Source organism: Ammospiza nelsoni, chromosome 13 (genome assembly GCF_027579445.1).
Source record: "Ammospiza nelsoni isolate bAmmNel1 chromosome 13, bAmmNel1.pri, whole genome shotgun sequence".
Taxonomy (NCBI): Eukaryota; Metazoa; Chordata; class Aves; order Passeriformes; family Passerellidae; genus Ammospiza; species Ammospiza nelsoni.
In genome coordinates this window covers 8,544,322-8,569,210 of record NC_080645.1, presented here as the reverse complement: position 1 = coordinate 8,569,210, position 24,889 = coordinate 8,544,322, and the positions used below count along the sequence as shown (strand labels likewise).

At 42.2% G+C, this 24,889-nt stretch overlaps 1 protein-coding gene across 1 annotated transcript; it reads left to right on the top strand.

Moving 5' to 3' along the window:
- The first annotated feature begins 27 nt into the window (after positions 1–27).
- VPS35 (VPS35 retromer complex component) lies at positions 28–24,252 on the top strand. Its single transcript, XM_059481272.1, has 17 exons — positions 28–51; positions 6,868–6,966; positions 8,333–8,429; positions 8,928–9,051; positions 10,180–10,362; positions 10,663–10,876; positions 11,596–11,679; positions 12,111–12,220; positions 15,232–15,328; positions 15,419–15,567; positions 16,046–16,253; positions 16,755–16,910; positions 18,907–19,029; positions 19,883–20,062; positions 21,206–21,445; positions 22,095–22,238; positions 23,360–24,252. Exons 1-17 carry the CDS (start codon positions 49–51, stop codon positions 23,537–23,539), a joined length of 2,391 nt encoding a protein of 796 aa, XP_059337255.1. The 5' UTR covers positions 28–48; the 3' UTR covers positions 23,540–24,252.
- The last annotated feature ends 637 nt before the right edge of the window (positions 24,253–24,889 follow it).

The following is a 24,889-nucleotide window of genomic DNA, read 5'->3' as shown; positions in this document are numbered from 1 at the left end:
GCAGTCACATGACGGGGCGGCGCTGGCGGGGGCGGCGGCGGCGCGACCATGGTGAGGGTGCGGGGCAGCGGCCGGGGGCGCGGGGTGCCCGCTGCGGGCGGGGCTGCGCCGGGACCGAGGGGCCGGCGGCCGAGGGACGGGGCCGGGACCGGGACAGCGCCGGGACAGCGCCCGGACAGCGCCCGGAGCCGCTGCGCTGGGCCGGCGGCGCGGCGGGCCCGGCCGGGTGCGGGGCTGCAGCGGGCGCGGAGGCCGCGCGGTCCGGCCCGGGCGGGGCTGGGGTGCGGGCCGGGCCCGCCGTGCCCGCGGTAACGCTGCCCGCGGCCCGGGCCCGCTCACCGCCTCGCTGGGCTCGGCCCCTTTGCTCGTAGGGGCACGGGGAAAGGCGGTGTTTTTACCGCGGAATCGCGGCCGTGCAGCGGTCAGTTCGGTCAGTTCCGCTCTCTCTAGCCGTGCTGCCCCCGTGTTAATCCCGGGTTTGTGTCATTGCCGGTTCTGTGCACGTGTGCCGTGCTTGTCCGCCTTGCAGCCTGCGCTCCTGAGCCTGCCGAGCCTGCAGAACGGCTGTGGTAGGCTGCCCGAGTAAAGTTCCTTTCTTTTCCGGCAGAAGCGGTGGCTGTGCATTGGTGGGCGCCGCTCCGTAGCGCTCTTTGCCGCAGACGTTGGCGATTGCTCGGCAGGGAGGCAGCCAGGTGAGGCTCAGCCTCCTCTGCCCGGCACTCAGCAGTAGCACAGGAGGGCACAGTCTGAACATGTGCCGGGGGAGGTTCAGGCTGGACATTTGGAGGAATTTATTCACAAAGTGGATGATCAGACATTGGAATGGACTGCCCCTGGAGGTAGTGGGGTCACGGTCCCTGGAGGTGTTTAAGGAAAGACTGGACGCTGGACATGGCACTCAGTGCCTTGGTCTGGCTGGCAGGGTGGTGTTTGATCTTTCCAACTTCATTCATCCTGTGAAACCTGAAATTTCCCCATGGAAATAATGCATACTGATTAATACTTTTCAGTCCTCAATGAAAATAAGGGGACAGTCAAGTTTCCTAGTAAAACAGAAGTATCTTTAATGCACCTTCAGTGGTAATATTCAATGAAACTTTTAAGCAGCACATGCTGTAACCACCACAATGCCTAAGTGTGGCATATGAACAGTACTAACAGTATATAGATAGTGAGGCAGAAAATAACTTTATAAACAGGGAATTGCTCAGTTCTTAGACTTTTGGAACAGAACTTTTTTTTTTTTTTTAAGTTATATGTATGTTGAGCTCTGTATCTTTGGGGCTGGGCAAAGCCTGTACTGTTACTTGAAAGAGGAATGTTAAATACTAAATTGGGTGAATGAGAAGTGCTAAATCTATATAGCCACCAGTCTCTGTCCCCCACACAAATATTTTGTGCTGGTCAATTATTCAGCAGTGCAACTGCTTTTCTTTGCCTGTCATTTCCATGGGAACTGGCCAGACACTTGTCTGGTCTCATGGCTTCTTTCTAAGAATAGTTGTTGTCAGGTGATTGAGAAAAAATAAAGTTACAGATGTTGAACATGAGATAATCACAGGTGTTAAACATGGGATAATTCCCTCTACCAAATTAGGCTCCCCTGTGATTTCCTGTGGCTGAGCTTGGCTTAAACCTTGAAGCTGAATGCTTAAGTACATTTAACATGACTTGCTTTAAGAGGGCTCTGGCTGCTTTTGATCATACCCTGAATAAAAAGTCCACCTCTTTAATACTTAATGGTGTCTTGTGGCTTCCTGTAGCAGTAAGTACCAGTTTCAACACGTGAAAAATGCTTTCATCTCTGTGATTTATCTCTGAGCTCCTGTACTTTGAGATGTCATAGAAGTTCTGGAGCCTGCAGTGTTGCAGGGAAATGCTTCCTGTATGGTATAAAATGCTTATGCTTTGGGTTTTGGTTTTTTGGGTGATTCCCTCAGTCTGTTAGCCAGCAGTGCTCTGTGTGCTGTAGGCTGGCAGTGTCCTGGTCTGCTGCTGCAGCTCAGCCCTCCTCTCCTGGGCAGCCCCATCTGAAGTGTCCCAGCAGTGCTGTGGTGGCAGGTGACAATAACAATGGCAGGAGGCAGGAAAGCTCCCTGGGTCGGTGTCATTTGTTGTGTTACTCAGTGGGTGAGCAAACAGAAGGAACTGCCATAGGAACAGGCTGTGAGCACATCAGTTACCTAAAGAAAAGGACTTCTGGAGATTGGGTGAAAATGCACTTCAGAATGGAATGGAAGCACAACCTTTTACTCATTATTATTTATACTCTGCATGCAGCTTGAGGCACCTGTGTGTCAGAACAGGAGCTTTTAGGCTTGACAAGCTCTCTGGAACTCTGCTATCTTTCAGTACTACGTCATTCTTGAGTACTCCAAGGTACCAGATTTTTAAGTGAAATAAGTCAGCACATTGGTTATTATTTTGGGCCCTCTCTGGAGTGCAGTTCAGTGTCAAATAAGGAACTACAAATGAATCTCATGGAACTGAGTGGTAGAAAATGAGTAAGTCTTACACAATAGGTGCAATGTTTGCTTTGTATGTTCAGGAGGAATTGCTGTTATGAGGATAGTCATGATCCAGAATAATGTTTATGGCTGCAGTAATACACTTCCCTAAGTTATCTGCAGGATAACTTTTATTAACTATTCTGGTCAGCCGGTTTCAAGCTGTTTTGGGTTTAAAAAATTGTTTTCCAGGGCAACTTACAGTTTCGTTTCCTAGCCTTTATTAAAAAAAAAAAAAAAAAAAAAAGCCAAAGAAACAAAACCTAAAAGGAATGAAAAATACACCAAAAAAACCCACCCAAAAGCTAGCTTTCCTCACCCCCTTCCAAATTCATCTCTGAGTTTTGACTTCCACAACTTGCATGTGGTCACTTGTGCTGGCCCTGTGTTCACAGCAAGCAAAGGCTTCTGTGTCTTGTGCAGGAGCTGCTGGTGCACCTGGGGGAGGCAGTTCTGTCCCTTCCCCACTGCTCACCTGCTGCCTCATTGCTTCAGAGCAAAAAATGAGCAAAGCAAAGCTCTTCACATCAACTTTCTGTGTTTTCTACAACATGTGCAGTATATCTAGTATGGGTATAGCTCAGACACATCTAAAGTCTAAATAGCTGCATAATTGAAGGTATAAATTGCTCCTCTTGTGCTCAGGCAGGGGTTTGTACCTTACTGTACATGTGGCTGACCAGGCAGGATGTTCTGTGCTGCTGCTTTTGCCCAGGGTCAGTGTCTTCCACTTCCAAAGCTGATGTTCAGGATTGTTTTTGTAGATGGACCTAGGACTCCACAGATGCTTCTTTGATAAAGTGACACTTGAAAATACCATCTTACGTTACTAGGCTGGTAATTTAAGTGTAAGATACAGAACATAAACAGCTTCATTCAACATGGACTCTGACAGAGCTGTGTTCTGATTCATTGTGTGTCCTGCTGGATCTCACTGGTTGGCTTTTGCTGTATGTTCTTTCCTTCATTTGCCTTTTGTCACCACATCCTCAAACTTCAGGCATGTGTTAGTAGCATCCGTGTGTCTTGATGTGATCTTGTGTATCATGATAATGACCAGGTTATGTTTGGGAACTGCTGCAGTTCTAAAGACTGATAAAAACTGAAAGTAGCTTGCCTTCTAAGTTGGAAGAAAAGGGTAAGCTGATACATATTCAGACTTGGAAAAGTAAAAGTTGGAACTTGTTCAATAGTGCTGCTGTTAAGATATTTTCTATTCCTATAGAAATAAAGCTGCTGCAAGCAGCCCCTCAAGTGACACCTCTGCTCCTGTGGTGTGCTTTTGACAGCAGTGTAGGTGATTGTGCTACCCCTGCCACTGGAAAATGCTGCAGTTGTCTTTTCTTCAGACATGGAGTATAGTGCCCTTGTAGTAATTTAGTCTGGTCACCTTCTCAGTCTTTAAATCAGCATACATACAAATTGAGTTTTCCTCCTTCTTAATTCTCTGTATCTTAGAGAGATACAGAAGAAATAAATTAATATCTTGTGTTAATATGGAAATGCTTCTGTTGATGAATTCAGTACTTAGTCCCAGTGTTGAGTACAGTGTGGGACCTGGCTGTTCAAATTTAGAGCAGAAGGGGAATTATTCTGTCTTCTGTTAATGCAGACAGAGCTTGATGTAAAGCTGACACTATAAATGAATGAAACTCCAATTTCCCCCCAGCTGCTGCTAAACTACAGTGGCTAAAGTTCTCTAAGAAGATACAAATGTTTCTGCTGGGCTTGTAGCTGGTATCATGGAAAGGATAGTTCTGAACTTGTTGCCATGATTCTGTGTTGTTTGCACACCAGAAGTAAGGAAACCAACGCACATGGGCTCAGCCAAATACTTCCTGGGCTTGTAGCAAATATGTGTTTTTTTCAGTAATGCTTTGGCTTGGTGTTGCTGTTAAAAAGCCTTCTTTTCACAGCCCTGCTTGCAGTGTTTTATATGGCTTTAGGCTGAACCAGGTAAATGGTAATCCATTAATCAGCTGGGTTTGTCTCACAGCTTTTTAGATGGTTTAAGTGCTCTCCCAGCACTGCCTGGCCCCATGAACAGCTGGGGTGGAAGAGCAGGGCTGGTGGCTGTGTTAGCTTAATGCCCATCAGGACAGGGGGCCTGGGAAGGTGTGGTCAGTGTTAGCATTGCTGCACTGTTCCTGGCTGGGCTTTAACAGACATCTGATGTGGTCAGGGCATATGGCATTCAGCTCAGTAGTGATTTATTTCCTCTAAAGCACTGGTATGGATTCAGGGGACTGTAGAGTGTAACCAATGTTCTGGCATAGACATAAATCAGCAAGTCTGTAATGTGATGTTCTGATATTGATTACTGCGCACTAGTCCCTGCACTGTCATTTTGTGTTCCTTAAAAGTCTGATCTGCCATTGAATAATTAAAGCTTAGCAATTACAGAAACTTCTGCTGGCAGAACATACTTGTTTCACAGTTTGAGGTTGTCTGAGGGTTTGTAGCTATTGAATTGCCTGGGAAATAGGATCATCTAACCACGGTTGCTGCTTGTTCCTTATGCTTAAATCATTTTTGGAAGACCTGCACATTGATTAGTTATATATAGAGAGAGCTTTGTGAGAGGTGGAGTCACTCTAATTAGCAGAGATGGCATTTTCATTGACTAAATACATTTCTTAATTAGTTATTGTGCATAGTTGGAGTGTTACTGAGGCACACTGACTCACAGAAGTGTTGGTTGGAAGGAACCTTTTTCTAATATAACCTCCTTGAAGCAGGTTTGTCACAGGTTTGTCTGTTGGATCAGATCAGCCTTGGTTTTGTCCAGCTGGGTGATTGAGGAGTTTCAGGAGCAGAGTTTCATTAGGGCATGATCAAGGCAGGAACAGCATTGCAGAGCATTCTCTCTTTTCTGTAAGGGGAAAAGGATAGTGGGGAGATTTCAACTGCAGAAAAAGAACCCAATTAAATATGGGAAATAACAGGGATGTGAAATGCTCTATCACCATTAAACTGGTGTTAAACTAAAACTTCCCTGCTTTAATTAAGGCCTCAATTTTAATCTCAATAGATACTTCTGGGGACTCCTCATATGGGACATGTGGGAGTTGGTACTGAAGACAGAGTTTTTAAAAACATTGGGGTGATGTAATTTGGGGTGATGTAATTTGTGGCCTACCAGCTTGTTTCTGAAATGCAGTTAAAAGGAGCAGACCAGGGACCTTCTGAGCACAGTGGATGAAGGGAACAAGTATAAATAGCTGAGAATTTATTGAAGGTGAAGCCTCAGAGAACCTGCTGTGCAAATGACTGTGCTTGGTATTTGTCATGACTAGAGAAGATGTAGCTGAAATACAGCATCAGTGCTGTTGTCTCCAGCAGTATTTCAGAGAGGCCTGCAAGGGTTGAGAGAAATGGAGATGCTGTAATGGGGTGTTGAAGGCTGATCCTGAACCAGAGGTGGGTGGCAGTGGTTCCTTGTGAAGCCTTAGGAGGAAGGCTGGGTGCAGGTGGGGACAGCAGTCGGAGTTCTGATCTGAGTTGGACATCTGAGCAAAAATAACTGAAAGATGCTTGTAGAAACTGATCTTGTTATTTTGGTAGAGGGAGGGTAGCAGCTGCAGTAGGAGGAGGCCTGTTATAGCTGGATTGAGGGGAAATATAAGGATGTAAGCAATGGATTTATTTAATATTTTAAGAAAATGCAGTATGAACCTTGGAAGTCAAAAGATAGTGGGATTTTCAGTTGAAGGCATAGAATGCCCCTCTCTGAGGGGAAACAAGAGTGCCACTCTGCCAATGTGACTGGGACAAGGACACATGAAGAGTTGTTGTTTCTCTTCAGCTTTCTGATCCACTCTGCAAGTAGCTTCTACCTTCAGGAATGCACTAACTGTACTTTATCCTTTGCTTATCAGGATCTTGTCCTGAATGGAATGGTAGCTCAGATAGCAGCTGAGAACTTGTGACTTGTGAGCACAGAGAGCATCTGTACAGCTGCAGTGCGTGCTCTGGGCACTGCTTTGAGGCTCTGTGGGCAGGGGTAACAGCAGTGCTTCCTCTCAGCACAGTCTCTGCATTCCCTTGGAGCTTTTCTTCCCAGATACTTGCACTGGGTTCTTGGCCTCTAAATGTTGGAAAGGCAAAGCTGGCCCTGCTCTGTCCCTGTGGCTTTGCTGTCCCAGAAGCAGTGGTGCTTGAGGATACCTGTAACTCCCCTCAGGTGTTTGCAGGGCACTTGAACTTTCTCCATTATGTCACACAACTATTTCTGACAAGCCTTGAGTGGTCACACTGCAGTGTCACTTGCAGTGCATTCTAAAGTGTGGGAATCCAGTTTTAGTGAAGTCATAAGCAGCTTCACTGAGTTCTGTTTTGTTTGGTTTCTGTTTTCCTCCAGCCAACAACACAGCAATCTCCTCAGGATGAACAGGAAAAGCTCCTGGACGAAGCCATTCAGGCTGTGAAGGTGCAGTCGTTCCAGATGAAGAGATGCTTGGTAAGAATGTGACTTTAAAAGGCAATGAAGCTTCTTGTCTGCTAGGAATAAAACAGTAAATCAATACCAGTCTCTAGTGCTGTGAGCAAAATTAACCCTTTATGTTTCTTTGTGCCAGAGGTTTTGCCAATAAATGAGGCAACTGCTCATTGAGAGTGAGCCTTGGGTATTCTTTGAATGTGTTCCTGATTTTGCTCCAGTGTTTGACAAGATAAGTTAAAGATGTACCTTTATAATTTACATGCTTGCATTTAAATAAACCTAAGATGAACTTTATGATGAGATTGTTTATGTCCACCATTCTGTTGGTTTTTTTCATGTAGCCTTTTCTTGGTGTGACTATCAGACTGAGAGGCTGCTGATGAATTACCTGCTGCATGGGATCAATTTTGTACTGATTAACTGTAGACATACATGTGAATTCTTCTGTGACTGGAAAACACCATGGGCTGGTGTTGTGCTGAGATTTTTGTCTGGGAATTGTAGCCAATTCAGGCAGATTATGTAATCACACGGAGCTTTCTCGGGTTTGAGAAGCCTCAGCTTTTATTTGGGGAAACTACTTAAAGTTGCAATGAAAACTTAAATATTCCCATATGTTTTCATGTGGTTAGCCAAGCTAACTTTGTTTGCAGCCAAATGACAGTGGCAAGAAGTGTAACACCTCTTCCAGTTTTGTGCTCAGTGGAATGCTTTGGAAGTCTTCAAGTAGCTGCAGCTGTGCTTTTCACTGCTATCTGTGATTAAGTGGCAGTATAAATACACTAAGTGGATCACACTAGCAATTCTTTTTGTTCTCTCTCAAAACTTGCTGCTGCTGCTTATGATGGCTTGCTCAAGTCTGTAAAAGTGGTAGATTAGAGGTCTGTGTTGTATCCTTTGATGCCAGGTGATTAAATGCACCAGAAGTGTGAGTTAGATGCAGACTAGTAAGGGGTGGCTTTCAGTGAGGTGTTTTTTGTGGGTGAGAAGAAGGAGAAGGTGATGATGGCTGTGTGTGTTGTCTGTCTCCTAGAGCTTTCTAGGAGATCTGTGAGATCTGAGCAAAACAGACCAGATTTGGAGGAGGGGACCACGTTCTGTTTTACTTGCTTGATAGAATCTGAGTGTTGGGAGGAGATTGCTGTATAAGCAGAATGATTTTAGATTTTTCTGCCATTAGCCTTGTGATTTTTTTTTTTTTTTACTGTAGCTCTGTCTTCAGATGCATCTTCTTATCACCTCAGGTAAAATATTCACTTAGCTAGCATGGATGATGTAGTATAAGCTGGATATTAAACCACTTGAGATTTTTTTTTCATAGATAAAAAATCCTGTAGTTGCCTAGTGTCATTTCTAACAGACTTTTCTCTTTCCTCCTCTGAAGGACAAGAACAAGCTCATGGATGCTCTGAAACATGCTTCCAACATGCTTGGGGAGCTGCGGACTTCTATGTTATCTCCAAAGAGCTATTATGAGCTCTGTATCCTTTCAGGAGCAAACTAATAGTTGAAATGTATTTGCAATGGGGTATTCATCGGCTTTTTTGGTACAATGGTATCTTGTGTCAGGTACTTATTAGCACTTTTCTCCTCAGAATTCAATTATGTGTATGTATTGTAGGAGAATATGCACTTTGCTCACTGTTTAAGTTCAGTTTTTCTCTCTGGTATAAAACAGGTATTTATACTCTTTCATATCGTCCTCTGGGAAGTTTCAGGAGTCTAGTTCTAAAAACAATATCAGCAAAACTATTCATATATTCCTAGTTTTATTCCCTTATCTAATATGCTAAAAATTGCTCAAAGGTTTGGGTTAATTTTGCACATTTATCCCAATCATGATTACTGTTCAGAAGTACTGCCTGCTTGGGCATATTTGTATTTGGTACAACATCTATCTTCCTAGGTGAGAATGAGCAAATTACTATGAAAATACATTGTAGACATTCTCAGTTACAATCCTTAACTATGAGGAAAAGACATGGCAATTTCTGATGAGCTACACTACTTGGAAGTCTACCTGACAGATGAATTTGCCAAAGGCAGGAAAGTGGCAGACCTTTATGAGCTGGTACAATATGCTGGAAATATCATTCCAAGACTGTAAGTGTGTGTATGTTGGTGTGTGACTTTGTTTGCTTTTTCTTTTTTAACCTGCTGAATAGTTGTCCAGCTCTGGGTTCAGACAGTGATTGCCTTCTCAATCAGTTTACAATGGTCAATGCTATTTCTGCCTGTCTGGAGTCAATTACTGTGACACTTCTGAGATAGGCCCAGAGTGCAGGTGCAGAAGGTCAGTTCTTCCTGCCAGTGTGTTAATTTTGCACATGACCAAGATGAGAGCACCTACATCTTGCAATGAAGTTGGCCTTTGGGTCAAGAGCTGGTCAGTGGAAGATAACCAAGTACCATGCTCTGATCAGAGACTGTGCCTTCATTAACTGTTTCAGTTATCTGAGGATCTAGATCTTACCTTCTCCCACACAGTAGTTGCTTCATAACCTTCTATCTTTTTAGGGAATAGGAAATGTGAAAGTTTGTGACTTCACTCTTAGAGTCTTTGTGTTTCTGGTTTTTTTTTTTTTTTTGGCCAAGTGTTACTTTGCCAGAAATGATACTTGAAGGCCTGTGAAACTTATATTTAAATATGTTACTGTTGAGCTGCAGTACATCTTTGCCATAGTCACTTTTGGGATTTAGGTTTTGCTTGGTACTCAAGTTTTTCATTCCTGACCTTATGTTCATGCCAGGAAGAGGCTCTGGATAGACCAGCTGCATCTTCATGCAATTTCTGGGGTTTGGCTGATGGCTGCCACAGTGTCTTCACCTCTGTGTGTAACCATCAGAGTTGTCTTCCTGTCTGCTTGTAGCCTCTGGTTCTCCCTGATGAAACTTGTGGTGCTTACTTATTTATATGTGTCAGAACTGTTTTCCAGCTTAGTGGGATGCTGGAAGTATAAATGAGCTGGTCTGAGAGTATTCAGAACTTTGTGAGCATTTACACATTCGGTGTCTCAAGCATTGTAATGAGGTCTAGTGGCTGTTCTCTGTAGCAGAGGAAGATAGGAGTTGAAAGCTGACTAAATACCCAAAATCATGGACACGGGTGATAATTTTATTGCTTTTTTCTGTTTTGGTTGTCCTGCCATCATGGACAAATGGAACTATTATTGCCTTTCAGTGTGATGTTGTTACTTTATGGTTTATTGTGTGACTCTGTGTCTTTTGCAGGTATCTGCTGATAACAGTAGGTGTTGTCTATGTCAAGTCATTTCCACAGTCCAGGAAGGATATTTTGAAAGACCTGGTGGAGATGTGCCGTGGAGTGCAGCATCCTCTTAGAGGCCTGTTCCTCAGAAACTATCTCCTGCAGTGTACCAGGAATATCTTACCAGATGAAGGCGAGCAAGCAGAGTAAGGAGGATGGGCTATAACTCAATAAAATTACTGTTAATAGAGCTTATTTAAGTTTTCTGTGCAACTTAGTTCAGATTTGAGAGAAGTAGATATGCTAGAATTCCATAGACTTGACAGGTGTTTTATCTATTAAGAATTCCCTTCTAGCATTAAGGTTCCTCACAAGTGAGGACATGAACCTTTCTTACAAACCCAGAAACCCCACCCTCTAACCTTATTAAAACTTGTATGTCCACCAGTGGCTGGAAGGATGAATACCTCTGACAAGCTTTTCTGTTCTTAACCTCTTGTCTGCAGTGAAGAAACCACTGGAGACATCAGTGACTCCATGGATTTTGTGCTGCTGAACTTTGCTGAGATGAACAAGCTGTGGGTGCGAATGCAGCACCAGGGCCACAGTCGGGACAGGGAGAAGAGGGAGCGAGAGAGGCAGGAGCTGAGGATCCTGGTGGGGACAAACCTGGTCCGCCTCAGCCAGCTGGAGGGGGTCAATGTGGAGAGATACAAGCAGGTGGGATGGCTCTCCATTCTTTCTGACTCCTGCCAGCTTGTTCCAAACTAAACAAGTTTGGACTTGCAGATGAGCAGCTGGAAGTGTTATAGCTTTGCTAAAAGTTCAGTAATCCCAGTGCTTCTCAAACTCTTCACCTGAGGAAAAGTTGTGAATACTGGCATACAGTGTGTTTGTTCTCAGGCCAGGGACATGATTCACACATTCTCCTGTAAGTGTAACAGTGACAAGAAATTCTAACCTTTCTTTCCTGAATCCAATTTCCTTGCAGAATAATGGGTTGGTCTAAGGGCTGTATACACATCTGGTGTTCTGGGATAGATTTCACAAGTTGTGAGGCTGTGCTTCCCGAAGCATTCAAGAGAAGTGTTACTGTGTGAAATGACAGTGAAGGAAATGTATTATTTAAAAGTCTGTCCCTTGTAAGTTCTGCCATGGTGCTGCTGAGACCCTGGATATGTACCTGCAAAGTCAGTGGCACTCACTTATGAAATCAAAGCTTGCATAATGTATGAAAGGGACAGACTTCTGAGATGAGTTGTTTTTTCTCTGAAGGATGAAACTGCAGAAAAATGTGATTTCTTACCAGACAGTCATTATGTAGAGAATCAGCTGAGAACTGTTAGAAATGCTGCTCTGCTTGGATTAAATGTATGTGTGAATATAAACTCAGAAGGTAATTGTAAAATCACTGCAAGACCTTTTCTCCCCTATTCCAGATTGTTCTGCCTGGAATACTGGAGCAAGTTGTGAACTGTAGAGATGCTTTAGCTCAGGAGTACCTCATGGAGTGCATCATACAGGTGAGCTGCTTAAGTTCAGTTGCAGTGATGGGACACAGGGACACTTCTGTACACTTAATCAGATTCAGGCAGCTTTCCCATGTTCCTCATGGACTGGAAAACTTCATCACTGGGACTTGCACACAGTAGCTTGTCCTGTATTTTTTACAGATGGGCAGAGTGGAGATTTTGTGCTCCTTCTGTTACAGTAGCTATAAGCATCTGAGCAGTAGTGCCTGTGTTATGAGTTGTGATAGAGACGTGGGCCCTCAGTTACCCATTTGTTTCGTATCTCTTGCTTCATGCATTTACCCAGTCATGGTCAGCTTCATAGGCCAGAGTGTATTTACTGTGTGGCTATCTGCTTTAGAATTATTGTGTTGCATTTTTCTTCTGTGTAACAATGGGCAAATTCAGTTTATAACTTGATGACTATTGATCTAAAACTTCAGGTTTTCCCAGATGAATTTCACCTCCAAACCCTGAACCCATTTCTCAGAGCCTGTGCTGAGCTGCACCAAAATGTGAATGTGAAAAATATAATTATTGCTTTAATTGACAGGTGAGTGACCAAGGGGGTGGAACTTGACTCAAAATTAAGTTTGTGTTGTGCACAAGCAGATGATAATTCTTCTATCATTTGAATATGTTTATTTTTGATACCACTTCACTGTTTCCATATCTTTCAGCTGTAATTAAAGCCGTGAAGAATATTATTTCTGTTACTTCTACTCTCTGCACTCTGCTTTTACAGCTTCCAATGAAACCTGCTTTATGGACTGATTAAAACTTGTAAACAGATTAAGCCAGGAACAGCCCATTTAGTATTGAGCAGTTTCATGCTTCAGAACTGAAGTGACAGCAGTGCCCTGCTTTGACAGCCATATCTCTCATAGGTACCTCTTGAAATTTTGAAGATCCCAATGGCTAAATCATCTGTCAGGAGCACTTCACCTTGCAGGGTCAGAGATCAGAGAACATGACAATGCTTCTTCAGAACAGAACTAGTAGGAGATGGAACTGCCTTCTTAATTCTTAGCTTGCCAATAGCATCTACACTGTTCTCTTAAAAGCATGTTTTTCCTGTGGAGGTGCTGCTTAAAACTGCTTGCACTGAGTTCAGATTTGGGGCAGAAATCATAGAATCCTTAGGTTGGAAAAGAGCTTTAAGGTCAAACTGAAGTTTTAATTTGTATCCTGAAAGGAAACAGAAATTTTCAGTGATCACCTGCACTTTCTTACTGCAGAAAGGAAGTGCCCTTGCCTGGCTTGTCTCAGGCTGTAGAGAAGCCTTGTCCTTCTACCCAAACATGTACATCTGGTCCGTGTACCAATGAATGGAGTTCAGCTAGCACAGGGATCTTGGGTCCCCCTGGCATTCAGCTTTGAGTGGGGTTCCTGTATCCTCTCTAATGCCTGGAGAGGACTTGAGTGTATTGGCATGACTGGTACAAGTTAGGATCTTGAATTTTTTACTCACCAAGTTTGTAGTTTGTCTTCTCCAGGTTCTTTCAGATTTATATGTTCAAGACTTTGGTTTTATTGGAGTACCTTTCAGTGCTTGTGCATTTGTCAGAGACACTGTGCTGCCTTTGCTGCCTTCATACAGAGATGTTCACAGGAGTTCTTTGGTTTCCCATGCTTGGATGCTGTGACTGAGTTTTTCATAATTCTGTGAGCTTAAAAAACCAACCAAAATTGTAAACCCCAAACACCATAAAACCCCCAAATCCCAAGAAATGTTGCCTGTAACTGATTTCTGAGACTATCTTGATTACTTTTTGAAGAGGTCATGGGATATTTTGCTAGACTCTTAAACTGGAGCATGGCAGTGTCATTCTTGTGAGAAAACTTTCCTTGTGTAGCTTTTGCTGTCCTGTTAAACTTTGGTATCACTTCCACAGTAAGATTTTGTGTTGTTTTGTTACAAACACCAGTAAGTGACTGGTCAGCAGTGACCCTCTGTCCTCCCAGCCTTACCACTGCTGGATTTTGTTGAAGGCTTTCAAAGCTCTCTCTGACCTGTAGGACCAAGGGCAGAAAGGTGGCAGCGTGATGGTTATCTTTGCAGTATGGCAGCTTGAGATTTTGACTGCAATGTTACTGCCAGTGTTGGAGCATTTGAGTGGATCTGTCCTTGGAATCCATGTGTGCAGGGAGAATGTTGCTCTTGTGTTTGTGTTGGAGCTGGTAGCAGCAGTGGCCAGCAGCTTCAGTATTGTGTAGTTGAGATGTGAAGCTGCCCTGTGTAGGTTGTGCTTCTTGGCATTTCTCATCTTTGTTTCAGCTGGCATTGAGTAATTAAATCTGAACATCAGTGACTGATGAAGGAGCTTGTGAAAATTTTATCCTTATTCCTGTGGGGCTTTCCTGCTAAAGGAATCTCTGCAAGTAGTCATGCTGCTTTGAGATCTTTGTTGCCTTACTAAAACATTCATGAGTTTTAATTATGCTGCCATCTGCCTGCAGTTTGCTCATACCTTGTAGCATTGCTGGCTTTACACTGAGCTGTTGCCAAGGAAAGCTGCCTTGTGCCTCTAAGAAAAGGCAGTGATTGTTCCTGGCTTTAGGAAGTCTGTTTCTTATCACCCTAATCAAATATAAGAATAGTTCAATGTCTTATTTTTCCTGGCAGTGAAGTTTTTTTGCCTCCTGGGCTTTTCTTATGTGCCTCTTTATTTTAGATTCAGAATCAAAATTGAGAAACCCTGTAGAAAGAATTTTAAAAAAATTAATTCAATGCCTTTTCCTAAATATTTTTGTAGTTCATTTTCTAATTCAGAGTATAATAACCTCAATAATTAGAAAGTCAAGATAGTACTGAGCTTCTTAAGCTTCAACTCTGGTAAGGTGTTAAGTCTTCTGATAGTGGTGCTTTCTATCCTGTATCTCATTTTTGCAGAAATGGTTCTTGGCATGACTTTCTCTTACAGATAAAAATCCCTCTCACCATCTCCTAAATGCTTGCTGGATGGCAATTTCTTGTTCCCACCCCCCAAAACCCAATATTCTTCACTTCTCCATTCTTCTTAAGTTCACTTTGTATTTTGTTCTCTGCAAATAGTGTAAGTTCCAGCCATGTTGGTTGGTCTTTAGTGACAAAGATTAGTTAAGGCAGCATATTCCTTCTGTGTGTTTTTTTCCTGGAGGCTGTTTTGTGGAGGATGCTATTGGGTGTCTAATTTCAGTAATATCACTGAATGAGTAAATGCAGGATATTTACTCTTCCATCAGCCTACTCTGTACCTCTTTATCTGCTGGAAAAAATAGATCACTTGCTTCTAGCTGAAGAACATCAATTAGGAAATGTCCTTCCTGTTCCTTCTTCACCTTTCCTTTTCTGTCAGCACTCTTTTTCAGGTCTGATAGTTACCAGGCTCAGTTGCTCATAAGGCTTCTGACTTCCATCAATTTCCTTTTTGCTTGTAATAGAGCTTCCAAAAATACCTAAAGGACATGTTTTTTTCTTTCTTCCAAATATACCTAAAGGACATGCCAGTCCCTCTTTCTGCTCTGTATTTGAGGAGTGGAAAAGCTGTCCTGACCAAGCTGCTTTCCGTGCTCTGTCACCAGGTTAGCTTTATTTGCACATCGTGAGGATGGACCTGGGATCCCAGCAGATATCAAATTGTTTGATATCTTTTCACAGCAGGTTGCTACTGTTATACAGGTATGTTGGGTATCCCTGCATGCAGTTTTGGGGGTGGTTTTTGCAAAGTTCTGTGCTTTAGTATCAGTTTCATGCTGTCTTGAATTTCAGTCTCGGCAGGATATGCCCTCAGAGGATGTGGTGTCTTTGCAAGTTTCTCTCATTAACCTGGCCATGAAATGCTACCCAGACCGTGTGGACTATGTTGACAAGGTCTTGGAGACTACTGTGGAAATATTCAACAAACTTAATCTGGAACAGTGAGTGTCTCTTGCATTTTCTTTGGCCTGGCAATTAATGCCCTAAAATCAGGGCTTCTGCATTTGGTGAGATAGCAGGCCATGCTCTGGATGTGGAAGGTCACTGCTTTTGGACTGAGCTGCAGCAGCCCTGATAAACTCCTGGCTAACCAGGACTTGCTCCACATGAATAAATTGTGCTGTACATCCACACAATGTGTGTGCATTTTGTAGGCATCCCTTACAGCACTCTAGAGTTCTGCTATTGCTGCCTTTGCAGCCACACTCTGCTTCTGCTGGCAGCAACTTACAACATGCATTTGTTACTGTATGTCCCAAAGAGCAAGACTGGCTTATTTGGGTACTTGTTTCCTTTCTCCCTAGCACCAATTGCTTGGTAGTTGTTGTATGTCTCAGAATTTATACTCTGAAGCAGACTTTAAACTGGCCTGTGTGAACCATTGATTAATTGTATTTTTTTGCATATATTTTCTTCTAGTATTGCAACAAGCAGCGCTGTTTCAAAGGAGCTGACTAGACTTTTGAAAATCCCAGTTGATACTTACAACAATATCCTGACAGTTCTGAAACTAAAACATTTTCACCCACTCTTTGAATACTTCGATTACGAGTCCAGGAAGAGCATGAGTTGTTATGTGCTTAGCAATGTGTTGGATTATAACACAGAAATTGTGTCCCAAGAACAGGTATGATATAGTTAATTTGAAAATCTGGGTATTTAAATGATTGTTCAAGGACCTGAAAACACATTTAGTGACTTTATGCAGGGCATGCTTTGTTTCCTAGCCTGCATGCCCCTGCCTCCCCTGGCACAGGCTTTATCCCACTTGGTAATTCTTCCTCCCGTGTTCTTAAAAGTCTCTTCCCTAACCTCATCCTAGAGGCTACTTCTGATTTACCACACCTCAGCCTAGACAGTAATCTGTTAGGTGTGAAAAAAGACCCTGAATCCCTTCAAAACTGGGTCTGCTATCTAAAGAAGGCTGCATTGCTTTTGGAATCTGAATTTCCTCTGCGCTGCTGTGCTGCCCTGTCCCACTTGTGCTGAGAGGGACCCTTCTTCAGGGTCTAAGGCACATATGTCTGAAGCATCACCACTATGAGTGGCTGTAAAGATGTTCCCAGTTGCTGGCAATTTATGCTTATGGTCTACTGTAGTTTAAACAGAGCTTCTATTACCTTTATAGGTTGATGCTATCATGAATTTGGTATCCACGCTGATCCAGGATCAGCCAGATCAGCCTGCTGAAGATCCTGACCCTGAGGACTTTGCAGATGAGCAGAGTCTTGTGGGGAGATTCATTCACCTGCTGCGTTCTGATGACCCTGACCAGCAGTACCTGGTTGGTGACTGGTGCTTCTCAATGTTTATGCTCTAAACTGTCTCAGTTCTTGCATTATTAACTGTACAAGACTGGAAGCTGGGCCATCACTTCTCTGGCACTACAAACTCAGCAGAGAACATTATGTATGACACCTTTAGTGGTAGGCTGATATTTATTCAGAAAAAGCAGATGAGGACTTAAGAATTTGTTGATTGAAAGTTTTCATCCCCTGAGGTAGCAACGATCTGAATTGTTTTGTGGAACTCTTAATGTTCTGACAACTTCATATAATGATCTGTTGAAAACACAGCAAGTGCTATTTGGAGTACTGTGCTATTTTGATACCAAGGGAATGCAAAAAACCTCAGAAAATACAGCTTAGCATGTTTAGCCTTAGGGATTTTAATTTCTGTAAGGATAGGGTTTTCATACAGCATGTAGTGTCCTGCTGCTTGGTTCCATATGCTTTTCCTCTCTGCTTGGTCCATCTGTAGCAGCAGGTTTGACATGTCCTTGAAATCTGTGCATTGTGGTACTTGTAATGGTTTGAGTTGAGGTAGTTCTGTTGTTATCTGCTATATCTGGCTTTAGGGAGGTCACTTAAACTTCAAATAAACTATCTTGAGAAGTGTGTGTTAGAGTAGAGGGCCAGGGATATTCTGTCTATGCCGCTCCAGATCCACTGCAGAAGCTGTGCTGGAGCTGGATCTGCTGCAGATGGCAATGAACTCATGTCAGAGTCAGGCCTGCTTAGGGACTACTGTGAAGTTACAGTTTGTGCCTGAGATAAATGTCATACTGTATAAACAGTGAGAATAGAGCGACAGAATAAAGTGCAAGCTTTGCATAACACAACTAGCATTGATTTAGCTTGACTTTAAGGTCTGGTATAAAAAACTCTTGCTTGAAACGTAATGAAACTGGTGCAATGGGGAGAGGAATAACATTACAGGAACTGGAGTCAGTTGTGTTTCAGGATCTTATCACTGGAGTCAAGCAGAAAGATTTTGGGTTTTTTTTCTTATAGAGAGCAAAGCTTCTCTCAAAGGAATGCTGGCACCAAGGAAATTAATATTTCTACCCCAAAAGAATTTACATAGCTAGAGATGTTGAAGCTGTTTCTGCAAAGATTCTGAGTGTCAGTCTGTCTTTTTCATCTAGCAGTGCTTTGCTTTAGTCACATTGACCCCCTTTAAATGCCATCAAAGGACTTGTCACATTATCTTTTAGGTACAATTCTATGAGCTACTTAACACCTTTTACTAGTAATGCTTAATAGCTCCCTCAACATCACAAATGCTTGCATCAAATTTTTATACAATGCAGCAGCTGCAGGAAAAATCTAAGGTTATAGGATTTTCACAGTGTCTCACTTTAAATTATGCATTCTGTATGGAAGAGATATGAAATGCAAATTCAAACAGCCTAGTCCAAGTGTATTAGCCAGAGTGGCTAACCAGTGTGTGATGGGTTGTGGTCCCACAGGGGTCCCAGGAGGAGGGAAGAGATGAGAATCTTGACTCCATGTTTCAGAAGGCTGATTTATTATTTTATTATATATATAGATTATATTAAAATAAAATTATATACTAAAACTATACTAAAAGAGTAGAAGAAAGGATTTCATCAGAAGGCTAGCAAGGAATAGAAAGGAATGGAATGATAATAAAATCTTGTGACTGACCAGAGAGTCTGAGACATCTGGACTGTGACTGGCCATTAATTAACAACAACCACATGAGACCAATCAAAGACGCACCTGTTGCATTCCACAGCAGCAGACAATCATTGTTTACATTTCATTTCTGAGGCCTCTCAGCTTCTCAGGAGAAAAAGTTGCTAACAAAAGGATTTTTCATAAAATATGTCTGTGACAATGGGTGATTACAGACTTCTGTATATTCAGGTTGTGAAATCTACATCTAATCTCAGAACAGGTTAAGGGTGGGGCACTGGGCTTCCCCTGAGTGCATGTCTCAGAGAAGGGTTCTCTGAGCTCAGTGTTCTGTTGCAGATCCTCAACACTGCCCGGAAGCACTTTGGGGCCGGGGGGAACCAGCGCATCCGCTTCACGCTGCCGCCCCTGGTGTTCGCTGCCTACCAGCTCGCCTTTCGCTACAAGGACAACTCCAAAGTGGTAAGGGCACCTCTAGCTGCCTCTTGTGTGCTTGCTTGGCTTTATTTTCTGGAAAATGCATTTTGGCTGGCTGCATAAGTATGCTCAGACTTGATACAGAAGGCTAGTTTTGTTTGGGTTTCTTCTTGAGGTTTGAATGCTTTTTAATTTAATGAAAATTTTTATCAGGTCATAGTAAATTACTTTAGTACTTGAGAGGTGAAGAAGCAGAAATTGGCAAGTTTTGTTTGTTCATTAAGGTGACAGATTATGTGCCTTTACTGGAGATCAGAACTAATGGCATGAAACTGATTTAAATCTGGATATTGAAATTCATCAATTTCTAAATTGTAGCTACATTATTGTAATGTTTCTAAACTTAAAAGCACTTGCTTTAACTTATACAGTAGTAGTGGAAGTGTACATTAAAATAATGACTTAAATGCTTTCTGATTGAGATAGTTACCTTAAATATGTATTTCCTTTATTGTAGGTGTTATATTATGAGGAAATAAGTTTAAATGTTAAAATATTCTTTAAAATGAAGGTTTTAAAATTCTCTTCCACTTCTAATTTCTCTGGACTGAGCAGAATTTTTCTCCCCTTGGCTAACTAGGCTTTTGCTCAGTTATGTGCTAAGCATAGCTGTCCTAACTGCAGTTCAGTGCAGGCTTCTGAAGAAAGCTCTTATGAGCTGGTGGGAAAAATGGGTGTGAAATTTTTGTAAATGAAAGAAATACTTTGTGCAGACCCACTGAAGCCAACACTGGAAGCTGGAGTGACTGAAGCACTTAACAGATCTTAGAACAATTGAGATTCCCTTTTCCTTGTAGCAGTGCTCTTGTTCAAGCTTGTACTTGCTTTTCTTGTCTAGGATGACAAATGGGAAAAGAAGTGCCAGAAGATCTTCTCATTTGCTCATCAGACCATCAGTGCTCTGATCAAAGCAGAGCTGGCAGAGCTGCCTCTCCGACTTTTCCTGCAGGGAGCACTGGCTGCAGGAGAGATTGGCTTTGAGAATCATGAAACTGTGGCCTATGAGTTCATGTCCCAGGTGAGTGTCCAGCTGGTAGAGCTGGTGTCCTGTGCTGCCTTTCATTTGATTTAGGCAGGTTTGCTGAACACTGAACCATCTGGTGTGATTCAAACACCTTTAATGATGGACAGCCAGTGCTACTAGGTAGAAACTCCTCATTTCATTCTTGCTTCCCAGGCTGCTGTGGAATTAAGCTCCATTGCTACTGATTTGAATACTCAGTCTGACAACAGTGGTATGTTGCAATGCTGCCTCCTGCTCGTGTAGTTGGCTCACTGGAGGAGTGTAGTTTCTCAGCATAAAATGCTCCTTCACTGCTTCTGTCTCCAGCTCCTGATACCCAGCTGGTATTGCCTGACCACAAGCACTCTTTGGAGGTTTCCTAAAATCTGCAGTGTTCACAACTGCTGTGCTGGGCTTTGCCAATTAAAATCCTTCTATTGGAACCTATTATAAACTACTCTGAAAATCTATTTGAATTTGTAACTTGGTCTTAAGCCTTACTTGTTGCAAAAACCTTCCCCTCCTACCTACCACATAAAGAACCAATGTGTTCCATGTTATCCGTGTTGTAGCTTTGTCCTAATCTTTCCTCTAATACTGCTATTAAATGCATGTTTTTAAAGAGAGTTGCTGGTAAGCTGGGTTTGCTCACTGTGTTGTATCAGTTGCTGTTGTAGCACAGTTCTGACTATGAGAGCAGCATGGCAATTATCTACTTTCCATTAGAGATACAGTTCAAGATTTGTCTATTCTCTGAAGATTCTTCATCCATGTAGCAGCAGTGCAAGTGCTTTTCTTACCTGCTCTGTCATCACTGACCTGCTGTCAGCTTCTGCTCAGCTGTTTTGTGTGTTTCAAAGAACCAGATTTTCTTCAAGGACTGTTTCTGCTGCTGAATAGGTGCTTGAATGAGGAAAAACTCAGTCTTCAGATTTTGTGGGAGCACACTTATGTGCTATGACCACTTGAATACTCTTTCTTGTAAGACTTTTTCTGGTCTGTGGATTTACTTGATTTTACACTCTACATGAAAGGTTTTTTTCCTGCCTGAAGCTTTTAACAAATGCAAAACTGGACAGTTTCTTGCTCTGTGAGTAGCAGGTGTGATTTTTTTTTCCTGATGTGTTCTGATTGAGTCTTGCTTTCTCCCTTGTCTAGGCCTTCTCTCTATATGAAGATGAAATCAGTGACTCAAAAGCACAGCTGGCTGCAATCACCTTGATAATTGGGACATTTGAGAGGATGAAGTGCTTCAGTGAGGAGAACCACGAGCCTTTGAGGACTCAGTGTGCACTGGCAGCCTCCAAGCTCCTGAAGAAGCCAGACCAGTGCCGAGCTGTGAGCACTTGTGCCCATCTGTTCTGGTCTGGCCGGAACACTGACAAGAATGGGGAGGAGGTGAGAACAAAGGGACAGCAGTGGGACACATCCTGCCTCACTTCGTTCTGTAGGCACTTCTAAAGTAGATACATTGATGTAGGTTTGGTTGGAATTTATTCTAATATATGAAACTGCATAAATAAAAACATGGAGAAAACTCTAATTTAAGGGTAGAAGTACCAGGCAAGCTTTGGCGTGTCAGCTAGTTAAAGGCTACTTGACTGGGCTGCACTTTGCTTGTATTTATTATATTATCTGTTTCTCTGTGAACTACTAAACTTCCAAATTACAGATACAAGCTGTTGAAGCAAAGGTTAAAAAATCCTCTGTGTTCTTCAGGGTTTGTCACATAAGCTGTTGTAATTTTAAAGAGCAGTGTTTGAAACATTTTTCAAAGTATGTATTATGGTAGGTGCTACGAAATTGAATTAATTGATCTCATAATTGAAGGCTTTCAACAGCTGTTCATGTTGCTGTGTGATTTAACAAAATCCAACGTTGGTGGCAGTCAGGCAGGGTAAGCTTTCAGTGACAGCTTGCTCTTTGCAGTTTGTGTGGTTTTGTGTTTCTGTGGCAGAGCCCCAGGAAATGCTGTGTGTGCCAAGGGAGGAGATACTGCAGCTCCCTAAGGTTCTTTCATTTCTCGTAACTTTGGTTTTTCTTCTAGCTTCATGGAGGAAAAAGAGTGATGGAATGCCTAAAGAAGGCTCTGAAGATAGCAAATCAGTGCATGGACCCTTCTCTGCAAGTCCAGCTTTTCATAGAAATTCTGAATAGATATATCTATTTTTATGAAAAGGAAAATGAGGCGGTGAGTGGAAATCCATTCTCTGTTGCATCTTTGTTAAAGGTTTCTTTAAGCTCTTCATTCACACACCACAAATTCTCTTCAGCTTGCCCTGTAGCCTCATGAGAGGCACAAGTTCTTGTGAGAAGAAAGGAGTCAATTCTTGATGTACTAGTAAAAGTATTGGATTAAACTTTGTTCTTCTCAGTTAGGGGGAAATGTTTGCAGTTCAGTTTTGAATTTAAACATTGTGAGACTTGTATACCTAAAATATTTTAGATTAAAGCTTACTGGAACTTAGATGAGAAAGTAGTAGGATTCTAGCTTTAAAGGTACCAAACTTGATGGGTACATAAGGAAAAGAAAATTTTTACAGGTGTTCATGGTCACTGCTGACTCTGCCAGGTTGGTGTAAGCTTTAATTCTCAAAATAGATATGACACCATTTGTACTCATCTTAAATTGTGTGTGTGTATAATCTTAGTTACCTGACCCATTTTCTGTTAGCAGATAAAGAACAGTTATGCAGTTTGAAAAACCTGCTTGGTCAAGTAGAGATCAGTGTCTTTTCTGATGTCATTGATTGAGACTAGATGTTAAAGAATACCCTGCGGTTCTGAGAGAATTCCTGAAGAAATTTGAGGGATTTGCTGAGTTTCCAATAACTGAACTGGCTTCTCAGTGTAGGGGTACTCTAGATGCTGTATGTGATGGAGATGAAAACAAAGCTTTGAATTTCAAAGCACTTGGCAGATATAAAAATACTCTGGTGGCCTGCAGTGCATTTTGTGTAGTGCTGAACTTCAGCCTGTAGGCAGCCATGGTTGTTCTCGAAGAATAATTTTAAATCTGATATTACCATCTTGACTGATTTCTATAAGAAACAATTATCTCACAGTGCATATACAGTCTGATTGTGTGTGCCATTTGTTTGAAGCTTTTTAAATTTGTATTGAATACTCTGGACAGAAATGCTGTTGGAATAGTTACAAGAAGTGAGTGCCCAGCAGTTTGTCTGCATAAAGTCTTATCAGCATTTTGAAAGATTGTCCAAATACAGATAGCTTAAAGACAAGTCTGTTCAAACTACTGTCTGTGCACTTGTACACAGAGGGTGTTGATGACTTCTGTTTTATGTTCTGTAGGTGACAATTCAGGTTTTGAATCAGCTTATACAGAAGATCAGAGAAGACCTCCCAAACCTTGAGTCTACTGAAGAAACAGAACAAATTAACAAACACTTTCACAACACACTGGAGCACTTGCGTCTGAGGAGGGAATCACCAGAATCTGAGGGGCCAATTTATGAAGGTCTTGTTCTTTAGAAAGACACTCACTGTACCTGTTTTCATTTAAATACCATGGGTTTTTTTAAGATAGGTTCCTAGGTTGTGCCTTTCAGAAATGTCAAGTTAACATTCATGTGTTCAGTCTGGCACTTCAAACACTTGTGTTGAGTACTCTAACAAATTTGGAAGGTTGGACCAGCAACTGCAGGTTTCATCAGTTAGCATGGCTGAAACTTTCTTTGAAATCCATGTGACATGGTAGGGCTCTTCAGTTCTGATTTCTCTTCTGTCTGTTCACTGTTGCTTCTGTAGCACTAGAGCTCTAAACTGGCAGTGACTGTCAGCTGAAACTGTGTCTGATCCTTACAAAGCATCAGATTTTTGGGATTATTGTATGTCAAATTCTGCTTGTGCTTTTCTTTTAATGCCGAGTTAAGACTAAGTGTAATATTTTTCCCTAAAACTAGAATATATTAATGCATGTTTGGAGAGTTTTAAAGTACCATGTTCAAAAACAGAAGTTATATTTTGCATATTAAGGCTCTGTGACATTCAGTGAGGGCCAGTACTGTGCACAGGGCATATTTATCAAGATAATTTTGTTCCAAATAGTATAAAAAAATAGAGAAATTGCAATCTATATAGATATGTATAACCTTCATTACTGTAAATTTAGGGGAAAATGCATTACACAAGTTTATTCAGTATCATGATTTTGCACCGGTGAAACAATAAAGTTGCTATTAACACCTGTTGTTTCATGTCTCTTCAGAGCCCACTGTTGAACCCAAGCTAATGTTGAACCTTCTGATGAAAGTGAAAGAATTTTGGTTTTGTAGGGACAGAAGAATGAAGGCATAGTTACCCTGGCTGAGCTGGGCAGCTGCTGGCATTTCTCATGTGGGAGTAGGTGATACAAAGCCAGTGTTTCTCCACGTGGTGCTGAGATGATGTGTGCTCACATTTCACAATGTTTTTATGACATGCCTGCAGTGAGGAAGAATCCTACTGGATTCTGTGCCAGAGAGTGACAATTGAATGCCAGTGCTGTAGGGAACTGAGCAGCAGAGCACAGCCAGTGGCAGCTGCTGCTCTCCTGGTCCTGTCCATGGGTTAATGCCAATTGCTGGAAGTTCTGACCTGGCTGGTTTGCCTTGACTGAACGTGGTGTCCTAAAGATAACTGATTGAATTGCATTACTCCTTGAGTGAACACTGTTTTCTGAAAATGTGTCCTGGCTTGACTGGATATTAAATGGGATTTTGGTGGTCAGTAATTTAGTGCTACCTGTTTTCTGATAAAGGCAAATACAATCCTAGGAAGCAATTGCAGAGTAGACAGCAATTAGATCATTAATATACTGATGAATAAGTCTGGCTTGGAAGG

Excerpts from the sequence above, each read along its gene's own strand:
- VPS35 (XM_059481272.1), top strand. Across the intron at positions 15,329-15,418 it reads AGGTTGCTACTGTTATACAG|TCTCGGCAGGATATGCCCTC; the intron begins GTATGTTGGGTA and ends CTTGAATTTCAG. Across the intron at positions 21,446-22,094 it reads CTGACAAGAATGGGGAGGAG|CTTCATGGAGGAAAAAGAGT; the intron begins GTGAGAACAAAG and ends TTTTTCTTCTAG.